The sequence below is a fragment of the Meleagris gallopavo genome, chromosome 22, assembly GCF_905368555.1.
Source record: "Meleagris gallopavo chromosome 22, MGAL_WU_HG_1.1, whole genome shotgun sequence".
NCBI lineage: Eukaryota > Metazoa > Chordata > Aves > Galliformes > Phasianidae > Meleagris > Meleagris gallopavo.
This window is the reverse complement of record NC_139425.1, coordinates 10541910-10555026: the sequence shown is the minus strand read 5'-3', so window position 1 is coordinate 10555026 and position 13117 is coordinate 10541910. Positions and strand designations below refer to the sequence as shown.

The 13117-nt window shown below is 60.8% G+C and overlaps 1 protein-coding gene across 3 annotated transcripts; it reads right to left on the bottom strand.

The window, feature by feature from the left end:
• Positions 1-1344: 1344 nt before the first annotated feature.
• KIAA1755 (KIAA1755 ortholog) lies at positions 1345-11416 on the bottom strand. Of its 3 annotated transcripts, XM_085241271.1 has the most exons (14): positions 10795-11415; positions 8866-9063; positions 7413-8625; positions 7196-7327; positions 6556-6679; positions 6142-6235; positions 5392-5478; positions 4753-4869; positions 4356-4454; positions 4120-4268; positions 3561-3699; positions 3266-3388; positions 2575-2766; positions 1345-2504 (listed from the first exon to the last, which is right to left on the bottom strand). In XM_085241271.1, exons 1-14 carry the CDS (start codon positions 11383-11385, stop codon positions 1737-1739), a joined length of 4026 nt encoding a protein of 1341 aa, XP_085097397.1. In that variant the 5' UTR covers positions 11386-11415; the 3' UTR covers positions 1345-1736. The 3 variants fall into 3 exon arrangements, with proteins under 3 accessions (XP_085097397.1, XP_085097398.1, XP_085097399.1); XM_085241272.1 differs by lacking the exon at positions 4356-4454 and having other exon boundaries at positions 10795-11416; XM_085241273.1 differs by lacking the exons at positions 4120-4268; positions 4356-4454 and having other exon boundaries at positions 4772-4869; positions 10795-11416.
• Between the last annotated feature and the right edge of the window lie 1701 nt (positions 11417-13117).

The window sequence follows — 13117 nt, the reverse complement described above, 5'->3', positions numbered from 1 at the left end:
GGGAAGAGATTGTAACCAGGTTTGAGAGATGATTCTCTTTCTCCATGGGAAACGCTGCTCTTCTCTGACTTACAAAACAGCATGGAAAACCCACAACGTGTGGGCCAGGCTGGGCCTGGGAGGTGGGACAGCAGACCTGCAGTGCTGACCTCATGGTTACACGAGGAATGGCACAGGGAAACATCTCAGCACGGAGCACCTCTTGGAGCACTGCAGGTGTTATTGCTGCATGCCAGCAGAGCACCCTGCAGCCATTATGGGGTTTGACTCGTGGCTGCTGGGGGGATTTCATCTCCTGAATTATGTGACGGCACCAACGAGATCCCGCTCTGCTGCCACCCGGTGTGGCTGCAGCCATCCGTTCACACGGGGCTGAGAGGCACCCAGAATTAATTAGAACAATCCATCCTAAAGATGACAAAGGTATCGATGAGTGTTTTTGTCTTCCAGCAGCACTGGGACTGCGGCGGTGCTGTGAAAGAGATGAAGAGCAGCTCCAGCATGGATGGACCTCAGTGCAACTTGTAATGTGGGGATAGTTGGAAAATGGAGCAAACCAGCTGGGCTTGTCCCAATGGGTCACACAGACCCACCCACACCTCTCCGGAGTAATTCCCTTCAAACCAACAGGAATGAGACAGACCTCAGCTATAAGGATTGCAGGGAGGAACTGGCAGAAGTGTTACCAGGGAAATGAGTGGGTAGGAGTGGGGTCAGCAGATCGAAGAGATGCCATGGGAGCAACCACTGTGCTGCCAGCACCTACCCATGGGGACCAGCCCACTTTGGTGAATTTGGCACAAACAAGGCTGGAGGGGGTATGACTGATGCTTACAAACTCTGGGATGGGCACCATGTGCCCTTTATGCTGGGGAGCTGCACTGTGTGGGACAGCGAGCCGTGCCCATATGACAGCTGGGAGTAGGGCTGTGTTTTTCTGGACCAGACTCCATGTGAGATATTGCATTTTGCAAGAGTTCCCTTGGTTAGCTCATGGTCACCCCGTCCCAGCTCCGCCTGCTCTCCTGCACCGTGTGTCCCATGCAGGGCTGTGGGATGGAGCAGGCAGGGCCAAGTCCCGAGGATTGGACAGTGATGGGAGGGATCAGCTATAGACCTGCAGGGAGCAGGTGGGACAGAGGGAGAACTGCAGACAGAGCTGTTTCTCCCGACCCTAACAACAGGGAGAGGACTCTCGTGAGCTGCTGCAGGGCTTTTTGGTGGCGAGTCCAACCATGAGCTGCTGGGAGGGTCAGCACTGTGGCTGTGGCATCTACAGTGTGCAGTGGGGCTCATGAAAGCACCGGCCCCCAGAAGCCAGGAGGACACAATTCCCCACTGTGCTCCACGACCACTGCTCCAGGAGCTTTATTGGCATTAATGTAATTAGTGGCACGTTAATGAGTGCATCCAAAAAAAGCGCCCATTGTCACTGTCACCGGGATGGCATCATGGTAGCAGGGGCATGGATGGGGCTCTGCATCCCTCAGCTCATCACTGGGACATGGGCATGCCAGCCCTGGTGCTGATAAATGCACTTTGCAGGAGGATCGCCTCGCCTGGCAGATTAACAATTAACCCGGTGAGGGCCAGTAAGTGGGGTTATGGCTACTTCATGGGGTGTTAAATGCTGAAAGACTGAAAAACCAATGGGCTCTGAGCACCGGGCAGCAGTGCCCATATTTTACCCCTGAGCAGGGCACGTCCCCATGCGTTCCCGGGACTGGGGGTCACCTTCACTTGGTGTCTGCCCTGCCCAGCCCTGTGGCACGGTGGTTCTCCAGGTACACAATTGGGGAGGGTTTTTGGGGGCTACCGGGCGGCCCCAAGTCCTGAGGCACAGCCGAGATTGTCGCTGGGGTTTCTTCAGCAGAGTTCTGTGTGTCTGAGTCCTCAGAGGAGAAGCTGCTATGGCTGGAGACCTGGAAGTACTGCGCTGCGTCGCCTCGTGGATGTGCTGAGCCGTGTGCCGGGGGCTGACTGCAGAGAGGGGCGCGAGGTGGGGATGGAGACACGCAGCAGGGCGGGCTGCAGAGCTGGGATGGGTTCTTCTTGGTGCGCGGTGGGGTTCCGCTGCCGCATGTCGGGAGGGAGCTGCAGCGCGGCCGTGGGGAGCTCGGGGGCGAGCGGGCGGCATCGTGCTGCTCCGTGCCCCTGGCACGGCCACAAGAGCCGCTGGCTGAGGGCTGCCCCGAAGCCTGCACGGCCCCATGGCCCGGAGCGGCGCCTGCAGACCCCTCCCACAGCTCGGCCAGCATCGCCTCCAGGCTCTGCCGCGTCTCCTGGTACTTGTGCCACGCTGCCGTCCAGGCTCCCGTCCCGCTGCTGCTCTGCATCCGGCGCAGCTGCGCCCGCATCTCCTGCAGCTTCTCCGTGGAGAACTCCACCGAAAGCCTCTGGAAGGAGCTCTCTAGGCGCTGCAGAGCCTCGGGCCGCCCTGCGGGGACCCCGCCGTGCTTCGCCTGCGCCGAGCACTGCCTGCAGCCCGCGTTCAGGCAAGTGATCTGCAAAACAACGCACGGTGCTGCGCGTCCCGCCGCCTGCCTGCGCCGTGCCTGGGCAGCGTGCACCCACCTTGCTGGAGAACTGACGCAGCTCGTGTAGCATCTCCAGCTCTGCCCGCCGCCGCTCCATGCGCTGCTGGAAACTCATCAGCTTCGTTCGGAGCAGGGCCACGGCTGCCTGCAAGGGCTCAGCCTCGGGGGACACAGAATCCTGCAGCTTGTCTGCCTGCTGACACAGCGCCAGGCCGTGCCGGTGCCGGGCCTGCAGATAGGCACAGCAGTGAGATTCACACTGGGAGCAGTGCTGATGGCTCGGGGTGCAGCTCTCAGCTCAGAGCCCTCCACTCCGGAGCCAGAGCTGTGTGCTCAGTGCATGTGGAGAGGCAGTTCTGGGCAGGTGAGAGGCAGCACAGCATTGGGCATTCTGCACATCTCTGCTCTGCATGGCCTGGCTTTGCACCACACAGACTGCACTGCCCTGAGTGGGTCTGTATTACTTCTTCCTTGCGCAGAATGAGAAATTAAGGGCCCTGATTGCAGCAGGGAGCAGCCCCAGGGAAGCAGAGCTGGCAGCAACAGCTGGGCCTTGGTTGGAGGAAACTCATTTTGCACAGAGATCTCATTCCCAGCCTGGGAGAGCTGGGCTGAGTACACCAAACTCTGTAAGGGCATCGGAACCCTGCTCTAATTTTGCACGTTGATGTTTGTGCCCAGTGCTGGGCAGTGTGCTGGGAGGTGACACTGGAGGTGGCTGTACGTACCACTGCCTGCAGCAGGAATTCACTCCAGCGCTCTGTGGACTTCTCACAGCTGTCAGGGTTGCACTCCTCAGCTCCCATCTCACGCAGCCGCGCTGCCCCCTCTCCATCCAGCCATTGCCTGAGCTGTGGGGAGCAGGTGGGGGTCAGTGGGACGGCCCCAGGCACCGCCCTTCCCTTCCCTGCACCGTCTGGTTATGCACAGCACCAGTAATTAAAACCCAAGCACGGGCAATCCTGTCATTATCTGTATTTCCTCCATCACTATAAGCTGAGGAAACGCTGCTCCAGCACCCACCTCATCCAGCTCGGCCTCCAGCTCCCGCACCTTCCGCAGGGCGCTGAGCCGCTCCAGGCGGCTGTTGGACAGCGAGACCAGGAGGTGCAGCTCCTCCTCCAGCTGTGCGTACCGTGCCTCGGCCGCATCAATGCCAGCCCTGCATGGGGGGAGGGGTTAGGGCTGAGGTTGGGTTGGGGTTAGGGTGAGGGTTAGGGTTAGGGTCAGGGTCAGGGTTAGGGTTAGGGTTAGGGTCAGGGGTGGGGAGCGCAGGGCTGGGTGTCTGCAGCAGAAGCTGGACGTGAGCGGCACCGCTGGATGCGATGGGCATTGCTGGATGGGAGCGGCACTGCTGGATGTGTGCAGCAGCACCGGGGCTTGGCCCCATCTAGTGGCTCTGCCTGAGACTGGCCCATGGGATGGCTGCAGGCGCTGGGAGCTCGGAGCACAGAGCCTCGTGCTCTGAGCTTCCCCAGCGGGATTCTTGCACGGGGTGTGGGCATGGCAGAAGGGTGCTGAGCAGCGGATGGCAGCGCTGGGAGGTGCTGCTGGCGGGGAGCCTGGTCCCTCTGCCCCGTACCTGACGTGTGGTGAGGCTCGGAGCCGGGCAGCATCCCTGCGCAGCCGGGCCAGCACGGCCCCCCCCTCGCGCTGCAGGCACAGCAGCTGCGGGTCGCTCAGCACCCTGTGCATCAGCTCCTGGTGCCTCTCGATGCGTGCGGCCGCATCCTGCCGAGAGACTGCACTCAGCGGGGGCTGCAGGACGGGCAGCTCATGCTGTGCAGTGAGGGATGGTGATGGGCACAGCCCCGGTACCTGCATCCCCGCCCCACCGTCAGTGCTCTGAAGCTCCTGGATGCAGCTCTGCAGCAGCTCCAATGCCCGTCCAAGACTGGCGGTGAAGGGCTGCAGCCTCTGTTGGGAAGCACAGGGGTGAGCAGGGCTGTGCAGGCAGTGGGACAGGAGCAGGGGCTGCAGCGGGGAGCAGGAGGATCACTGCCAGAGCAACTACAGAGTGGGAAGTGCTTTGGGGACATCATGTGAAAGCCAGTGAGGAAGGGATGGGGAAGCGACGGCAGGAGCCAGGCCAGCAGCAAGCTGTCCTAGGCTGGGGATAGGGGTGGGACAGGAAGGCTGCTCTGTGCTCTGCACTTTGAGGACAGAGGGAAACCGTGGGAAGGGAGGAGGTGGCTGATGGTGCGGTCCTGGACACCTGGAAGAATTGCACCCACTCGCCGTGGCAGTAGGGGAAGGTGCCCTCCAGCTCCGCCGTCACCTGGGAGCTGTCGACAAAGCGGCCCAGAGCCTTCAGCGATGTCAGCGTCTCCACCTGCAGGGCATGGGGCTCCTGAGAGCTGTGGGACTGCACGGGTCCTGTCCCCCCAGGGGCAGCCTGGAGCTGGGGAACGTGGCCCTCATGCCCCTGTGGCCCTGAGTGCGCAGTGCAGCTCCAGCTGCGTCCCCCTGCAGCTCCGCTGTGTTTGAATGCCTGGGACATCACTGGGACTGCAATAATCTGCCATGACATCCAAATGAGGTAATCGGGCTCATTAATATTTCACATGATATTAATTACACTGAGCGGCACTAGATGAACAATAAACCCTTTCAGGTTTAGATTTATCACCCTGACACCTGTGTTTGGTTGAAGGCTGTGATGGGGAAACACCAGGCAACTTTTGGTACAGCCCAGCAGAGCCATGGCAGCGGTGAGCCCTGAAGTGGGGAGCGGGATCTCCAGTGAGGGGACAGAGGGTGCTCCAAACTGGGAGGCTGCTGTCACCCTATGGGAGCTGCTGCCATGGGATAAAACAGAGGGACACAAGGAGGGGATGGGACAGACAGCTCTCACCTGCAGCCCAGGCAGCTTCTCACGGGGAGCAGATGGCTCCTTCTCAGCCAGCAGCAGCACAGTGTGGATGCAACCCGGTGAGATGTTCTGTGAAGGAAGGACAGTCACTCCTGCATGCCCCGCCATGCTGCCGTGGCCATCAGACCCAAGTCACCCAACTACAGCTATGGGTAACCAAGGGAAAAAGGCCCCGAGCTCGCTGGCATGGGAAATGGTATCAGTCCCCATATTGCTGTCCCTATCCACAGAATAGACTCCCTGGCAGAAGGAACCCATGGAAAGTGGCCCGTGAACAAGTCCCTTCCCTCATACCATGACAATCCTCTGCATGAGGGGCTCTGCTCAGGGGAAATGGGGTCTTTGTGCCTGGTCATGGGCTGCCCGCGCCACTGTGGACGTGCCCAGAATTAGAGACTGAGCAGCAACTTTGGGAACAAAGGGGAGGTTGTTTGAGTGTTGCCGGTCCTGTGGGGAATCTGGGGATGAGAAGGCAGTAAGAGATGTGATTTTTCTAAATAAATGCATGGTGATGATGCTGCAGGATGCTTATATCCGTCCCAATAAACCCACACCATGGTGCTAAGGGGGAAAATCTATGAGTGAGATAAAAGCATAGCCTCGGGCATCTCAGGCTGCTTGTAGGACTGCTCTGATCTGGGGGATGGGATGAGGCTCTTAAGAGGGCTGAAATTGCCATGGAACAGGGGCTGCAGGCACACAGCTGGCACCTACAGAACGGCCCCAGCATACCTGGATGGAGCGGAGAGCAGAGTACAGGGTGGGAGAGGGAGGCTGCTTCCTGGCATCCACCACGGCTGTCAGCCCGCTGTCCTTCGCATCCTTCCTGGCACATGGAAACACAACACAGTAACAAGGAGGCAAAATCACACAGGTCAGCAGAGGATGCTCCCTGGGACTCGACCCACTGGGAGGCAGAGCAGCGCCTGTCCCCAGGAGAAACAGCAGCACTGGAGCTGTGCCCTCATCCCCATCGGTAACCCCAGCTCAGCACAGTGCAGGGTGGCACTGCCAGTGCTGGGCAGAGGCACAGGGGTGGCTGCAGTGGTGTGGACATGACAAGGAGCCTGTGGGATGTGCCCAAATGGTGCAAATGGGATGCAGGTCACGGGGGTGGGGGGACCCTCAGGTACTCCCGGCCCTTACCTTGGGAGGGAGCAGAGGCAGAGGAGCAGGTTTGCCAGCTCGGCAGCTGAGCACCACATGGCCCCCCAGGCGCTGCTGCTGGTGGTCACCTGCAGGAGAGCCCTGCCCAGCTTGTCGGTGCCGCCTGCAGAGTTGAAGCAGGACATTGACCTCTCCTTCCCTGCCGGCCGGCCCTGGGGTCTCTGCACAGCTCACATTGGCATTTCACAGGGGGGTCAGGCACAAGACCTGCTTGAATCCAGTTGTGCCTGATCCCCGCAGAGGGGCAGTGAGGGCTGTGCCAGCCCCTGAGGGCCCTCGCATGCTCGGTAGCCCTGGAAATGCCATGCCATGGTTCAGGTGATAAGGATGATTTCCCCCCAGAAAACAAGGATGTTTCTGCCACAGGTTTTCAGTTCTTGGGAAAAGGAAGAATCCAAACGTTTGCCGTTTGGCAGCTAAAAGCTGAAAAGCTTCATTTGTGAGGAATGGTGTGGGAGGGCTGCGTGCAGCTGGGAGCCATGTCAGCTGCTCAGAGCACGCTGCCTGACTTTTTTTTGCCCAGCTGAAGGGAAATTTCCAAGGTGGGGGCTTTCTTGGGGGCAAAGCCCTGAGACCTCCCCCCAAACCACTTCCCAGCAGAAGGCGGCTGCTCCTGTACCTGGCAGGCAGACGATGCCTGAGTGCAGCAGCCCAGCGTGCAGCTCCTGCCAGAGCACGGAGGGGCCGTTCTGTCTGATGGTGCTCTGCAGGGACCGTTCCTCTGCAGGGGCTGCAGCTGCCACATCTGCACCTGTCCATGGGGACAGAGGAGAGGGGTTGACAACGTGCGATGGGGCAGAGAAACGCGGCACCCCGCAGCCCCGCGCGGTCATCACCTTTCCCGGCCGGCTTGGCTCTGCCCATCCTGGGTGAGTAAATGGCAGACACCTTCCTCCAGCCACCCTCATGCTGGCTGCCCGCACTGTCCCCGAGCCGAGGGCCCTTCAGGAAGGAGAACTTGTGGCCGGAGCCCGCTGCCTCTGAGCGAGTGGGGGCTGGGGGCAGATGGGGGCTGCGCTGCCCCACCGCCTGCCCTCCTGACCCCCCGGCACGAGCCCTGCGGGGGCAGGGGGTGCTGGCCCTGCTCCCACATGGCTCAGGGGGCTCAGCTAGGGGTGCAGAGCTGTCGGGCTCTTCCAGGATGGCTGCCATCAGCACGGGGCCGAAGCTCACTGGGTTCTGAAGGGCGGCCAGGTAGGAGTCGCGGTGCCGGCAGCGCGGGCCGTGCGGCCCAGGCTCCCCGCTCAGCCTCCTTCTCTGGCACGGGGTGCAGGGACCCTCCTGGGAGCTCAGCACTCCCCTGCAGGGCCAGGAGCCCACCCAGGGCCGTGCCGCCGCAGAGCGGGACGTGGCCAGGAGGCCCAGGTCCTGCTGGGAGAGCTGCAGCAGCTCCACGTACTCCCCCTCCAGGTTTTGGCTGATGATATCCTGCAGGCTGGGAATGGCCAGAGTGGTCGGGTTCTGCCTCAGCCCTGCCTGCTCCACCTTGATCAACCCCGGGTACCTCCCCTGGTTTGGCTTCCGGCTGTCTCTGCAGCCCGGGACGACACCAGCGATGTTGCTGTAGGGCACTGAGCTCCCTGCTGTGCCATGGGCTGTGGGTGTGATCGATGCCACTGGCTCAGTTGGTGCTGCTGGCTCCGGACTGGGGCCTCCTGTTGTGCCACTGGGTCCAGCCTTGGGCTTGTCGACAAACTCTGGTGAGGCAATCTTGCTCCACGGCAGCGGGGTGATGCCATTCTCAGTGGCCACCAGGCAGGTGTGCAGGGGGGACCCAGCATGGTTGCAATTAATCTCCTCCAGCCACTCGTTGGTGAAGAGCAGCGCGTAGGCAGCCTCGGGGATGGGCGTCTCCTGCACGCTGTCCAGGTCTGGTGAGAGGTGCTTGAGGGCGATGCGTGCTGTGTGCTCCTGGCAGGGCTCTGCCTGCAGGTAGAAGTCCCCGGCACGCAGCAGCAGTGGGTTGAGAGGTGCCAGGTGCACCACCACCTTCTCGTGCAGACACAGGGGCCAGCCCTCGTGCAGGAAGATGCAGTTGGAGTAGGGAGCCTGCAAGGGAGGGAGAACGCAGGGCATCAGCAAGAGCCTCTGCGGCTCCTGTGCTTCCTGGCAGAGATCCCACTCACGAAACCACGCTGAGCCTGTGGCCGTTCCCAGGGGGCCGGGTGCTTCCTCATGGTGACAGGGATGGGATATGCAGCCCAGGGCAGGGCACGGCTGCGCAAGGCATCACGCTTTAGGGCACAAGGGGCATGGGATAGCAAAGCACAGGGCAGCTCATCAGCTTACACAGGCCGCCCGCCGCACGTGCTCGAAGAGGCGCTTGGCAGGGATGAGGAAGTCCAGCAGGCAGCAGAGCCCATCACCCTGGTAGCTGCTCTCCAGCAGGCGGAACACCTGGCCCAGCACTGTCGGGGCCGTGGCTTCGAAGGGCGGATAGAGGGCGCGGAGGGCACTTTGCACCGCTGCATCCAGGGACCGCGAGTCCTGCGGGAGGAAAGCAGGGTGCTGTCAGCCACCCCTCAGAGCCCATACCACTCTGCTGCACCCCGCACCCCCCAGTCGGGAAAGTGGCCCTGCAGCAGCTGAGGGGTTAAGTGGAGTCCAAGCAGAGATGTGCGCTCAGCAGATCCCAGGAATGCAGCGGCTGGAGGAGAGGAGGAAGGCCAAGCAGCTGGAGATGGATGGGGTATTTGGGTTCAGACACTTCACTGGATATGACGAACTCCAAATTAATCTCTGGAGGGTTTTCTGAGAAGAATGCTGCCCAGTCACAGCCCCATCCCCAACAAAGCACAAATGGGCAAAGGCATAAGGTTAGGATCACCCTGCTGACTTTGCTTCCCCAGCTTTGCAAAGACATTAATTGCAGAGAGTTTGTAGACACAACCGTAGACGGTGGAAGTGATCCGAATGTTCATCTAAAGCCTCAGCTGCAACACAGGGAGAGCAAGGGTGAATGTGCACGTGGCTGCAGAGCAGAGAGCTGCGACAGCAAGCGAGGAAGAGGTGTGGAGAGGCTACAAGAAGCATGCACACTCAGCTTGGCCACAAGCAGGCAGTGCCCTTCTCATAGCTCTGGCTCCAGGCACAGTTGATGCTGGAGCTGAGCCCCAGAGCAGGAATTGCAGACATAGGGGCAGATTGATGCTGTGTGGACCAACATCCTTTCTGGGGCAGCAGGAAGTGTGCCCTGACCTCAAGCTGCTCCCCAGTCTGGGATGGGAAGGTGCTGGGGAAGAAGTCTGGACTCACCCCATGGAGGGACAGTGCAGGGTGTCTGACAGGGGGAATGGCCCTACAATAAGATGAAAGAGGAGAATCTTTCCCGCAACGAAACCCAACCAAAGGGGCTCGCCTGTGGGCGGATCAGTAGAATAAAGCAAGCCGCTTTCCTGGGAACAGGCTAAAAGTGCACAGACCTCCCTAAAGCAGTGGGAACAGCATCTTGGGGAAAACTATTGGCTGATGGAGGCACCGGATGCACCCCGGGCTGTGCCAAAGGGCGTTTTGGCCTACAGTGTCCAGAAATGCTTTGTTAAGTGTCACAGAGCACTTCATCATGGGAGAAGCTTTGGGGTGAGATTGGCGCAGAGCTCTGTGCTCCTGCAGAGGGCTGAGGTGAGAGTGGGGAGCGGGGAGAAACCAAACGTGACTCAGGGAGCCCCCTTCCCTCCTCCAGCTGTAAGGGAGTGAAACAAAAGGCATTAGGGAGCACAGGAAGATTTACATTTGCAAAGCTATTTCCATTTTAATAAGCCAAAGTGCTGTTAAATAGAGATTGATATTTCTCCCCAAACACTCATAACTTTTAGAGATGATTTATCCCGACGAGACGGGCTGGGCAGTGGTGTTTTGGTTGCAGGAAGGTTGGTTGTTAACTCTTGCCCGAAGCCACGGGGTGACCGCACAGCCTCTCCTCTCCCCCCATCGGGAAGGAGCGGGGTGAGAACGCCCGGACCCGCGGTCCGTAACAGCTCAGATCCATCTCGCGGAGAGGGGGGTTGAGGGAACACCGAGGAACGGAGAAGAGCAGCGCAGCACTCAGCCTCAGATCGGCCCCGATCGGGGCAGCGGCCCCCGCTTCACCGCCCGCGGTCCCGGCAGAACGGCGGGGCAATCCGAGCCCCGCACACCGCCGCCCCCCGACGGTTCCGCCTCGTCGAGGCTCCCCGACGGCAGGTGCGGGGGAAAGGATAGCAAAGCAGAAGGCATTACCATGGTTAACGGGCAGCGGCAGCGCGCCCGGGGGGGCTTTCCCTCGTTCTTCCTCGGGGTCCGGCGCTTCCTCCCGCCCGCGGGGTCTCCTCGGCGGCTGCGGCTTCGCGGTGCGGTCCCGGTGCCCGCGGGCGCTGCGGAGCTGCCGGCCCCCCCCGCCCCATGGCCCGCCCGGAGCCGGAGGACGGGCTGCTCCCTCCCCCCGCCCGCGGCTCTGCTGGAAAAAAAAAAAAAAGAAAGAAAAAGAAAGAAAGAGAAGAAAAAGTGCGAGAGCGGGGGAGGGGAGGGAGGGGACTGGCGGCGGGACGCGGCGGCTCCGGCTGTGGGGCCGCGTGGGGCCGTCCCGCAGCCCCGGGAGGAGCTGGCGCGGTGCCGGCCCGAGGAGTGCGGGGAGACCGCACAGGATGCGGCCCCGCCGCCCCGTCCCGCACCGCCCCGCACCGCCCGGCCCCGCTCTGCTCTGCGTCGCCGCCCCGCGGAGTCCCCGCACACGGAGCGGCTCCGGGGCCAAAGCACGTCCCGTCCCAGGCTGCGAGGAACAACGCGGGGAGAAATGCACGACTGTGCGCGTGTGCTCGTACATGCAGGCATGGACGAGCTGCGGTGGATTTTCCCTTTCTAAATAAACACGGGCTGTGTTGATACAAAACACTTCTCGCTGTTTTGTATTCAAAACTCGGGAGCTTCCTTTCCTGGATTGGCTCAAAAGTAGAGCAGAAGAAAAGTGTCTTTCACAGCTCTTTGGGATGATTCAACTCTGGAAAGTACCTGTTGGAGGGCACAACGTGTGATTGAGTGACCAAAAGTTGTACAAAAGCACTCAGTGCGTGAGCCAAAGCCGCAGGTGTGAGCAGGGCTGTGCAGGCAGTGGGCTGCTGCTTGGCAGTGATGCTCCATCCCTGTGCATGAGCTGCAGCCACCACAACACAGCGTGTCTGCGGGCACAGCTTGGAGCCTGGAGAGGGACAGCACGCGAGGGACAGCTGCACTGCAGCCCCTACACAGCTCCAGACCCCCAGCCTTGCACTCAGCTGAGTGCAGCCCCAGGAACCCTCCTGCACTGGGGCCACCGGGCAGCTCCTCCCTTCCCCCCAGCAGCTGCCAATTGCTCCTTTAATTGTGCTGGTTCACAGACTCTGCTTCAGCCTTTTTATAGTTTCACTGCGTGCGAGGGTAGGAGGGAGTATGAGCTCATGCTCTGGCCATCTCTAATTGCCTGGTTACCTCTGAAGTGAGCCCAAGAACTCACTTTGGCTCCAGAACCTTTGGAAACCTGCAGCGGCCGCAGGCAGGAGGGGGATGGCTGGGTGCTCCTGCAGCATAGGGACAGGCTAGCAGGAGAGCATGATGCTGTGACAGCAGGCCTGGTGGGAGCTGCCTTCCCATCAGAGTGCTGTGCTCAGCAGGATAGGATCCAGCCCTACATTCCCCCAACCTTGTGACCCCCCGCTGCCCTGAGGCAGCCAGACCAGTGGGTTGCTGAAGGCTGAGCTGTCCCACACAGGGCAGAGCTCAGAGGCCCCCAGTGCCCCATGGCTCCTGACCCCATGAGCTCACCCTCCTCTCCCTTTCTTCATGCCGTTTCCCCGAGCAGCTGTGGGACAGGCTGTGTACAGCCCCTCACCCTGCCCTGCTGCCCGCACAGAGCCACCATTCAGTCCCCTGGGCTCTGCCTGAGGTCAACATTTGTGCATTTTTATTTTTACTTTGCTGAAAACTCACCCCCTTCTGCTCTCTGTATCTCCTTTTGTCCCCCACCCGAGGCCCTCAGACATGGTGTCAGAAGGCAACGTGCCCCGTGGAAGGCACAGTCCTCAGCAGATGGGGGACACCCTGGCTGCAGGACTGCTCTGCAGCAACCTGTGATGTCACCATGACTCTGGGACACAGGGAGGGTGGGGATGGAGAACCCAGCATGGGGATGGGTTTCTGGGGCCAGGATCCCACCAGGAGCCCTGCTGCTGACAGCTGTGTCCCCACACCCACAGTCCTCCTCTGCAGATCGACACTCCTCGCTGCACCCAGTGGGTCCCCTGCTTTTTTGGCTCTGGTGTCCCTGAGCATTTCCGACTGTGTGTTTCTGATGCAGCCATCAGGACTGGAGTCAGCTGGTGACCCCATGCTGGCCCAGAGCCTGTTCTGCTCCCAGGAACAGCTGGGACCAGGTCACACTGAGCCTGCAGCTGGAAAAACAGTGGTGCAGGGCCCTGCACTACACTGGCTGTGTGCTCAGGTGCTGCCAAACCAAGGGGTTCCAGGGCAGGGAGAAGAGGGTGAGGGTGAGCAGCACTGGGCTGACAGCTCCTAACATGCAGATCGTGCA

Bases quoted from the DNA above. Each gene is read 5' to 3' on its own strand.
- KIAA1755 (XM_085241271.1), bottom strand. From the start codon at position 11,385: ATGCCTGCATGTACGAGCACACGCGCACAGTCGTGCATTTCTCCCCGC. The intron at 6,236-6,555 runs GTAAGGGCCGGG...TCCATGTGCCAG, and splicing joins TGCCTCTGCTCCCTCCCAAG to GAAGGATGCGAAGGACAGCG. The intron at 3,389-3,560 runs GTGGGTGCTGGA...TGCTCCCCACAG, and splicing joins TGGAGGCCGAGCTGGATGAG to CTCAGGCAATGGCTGGATGG.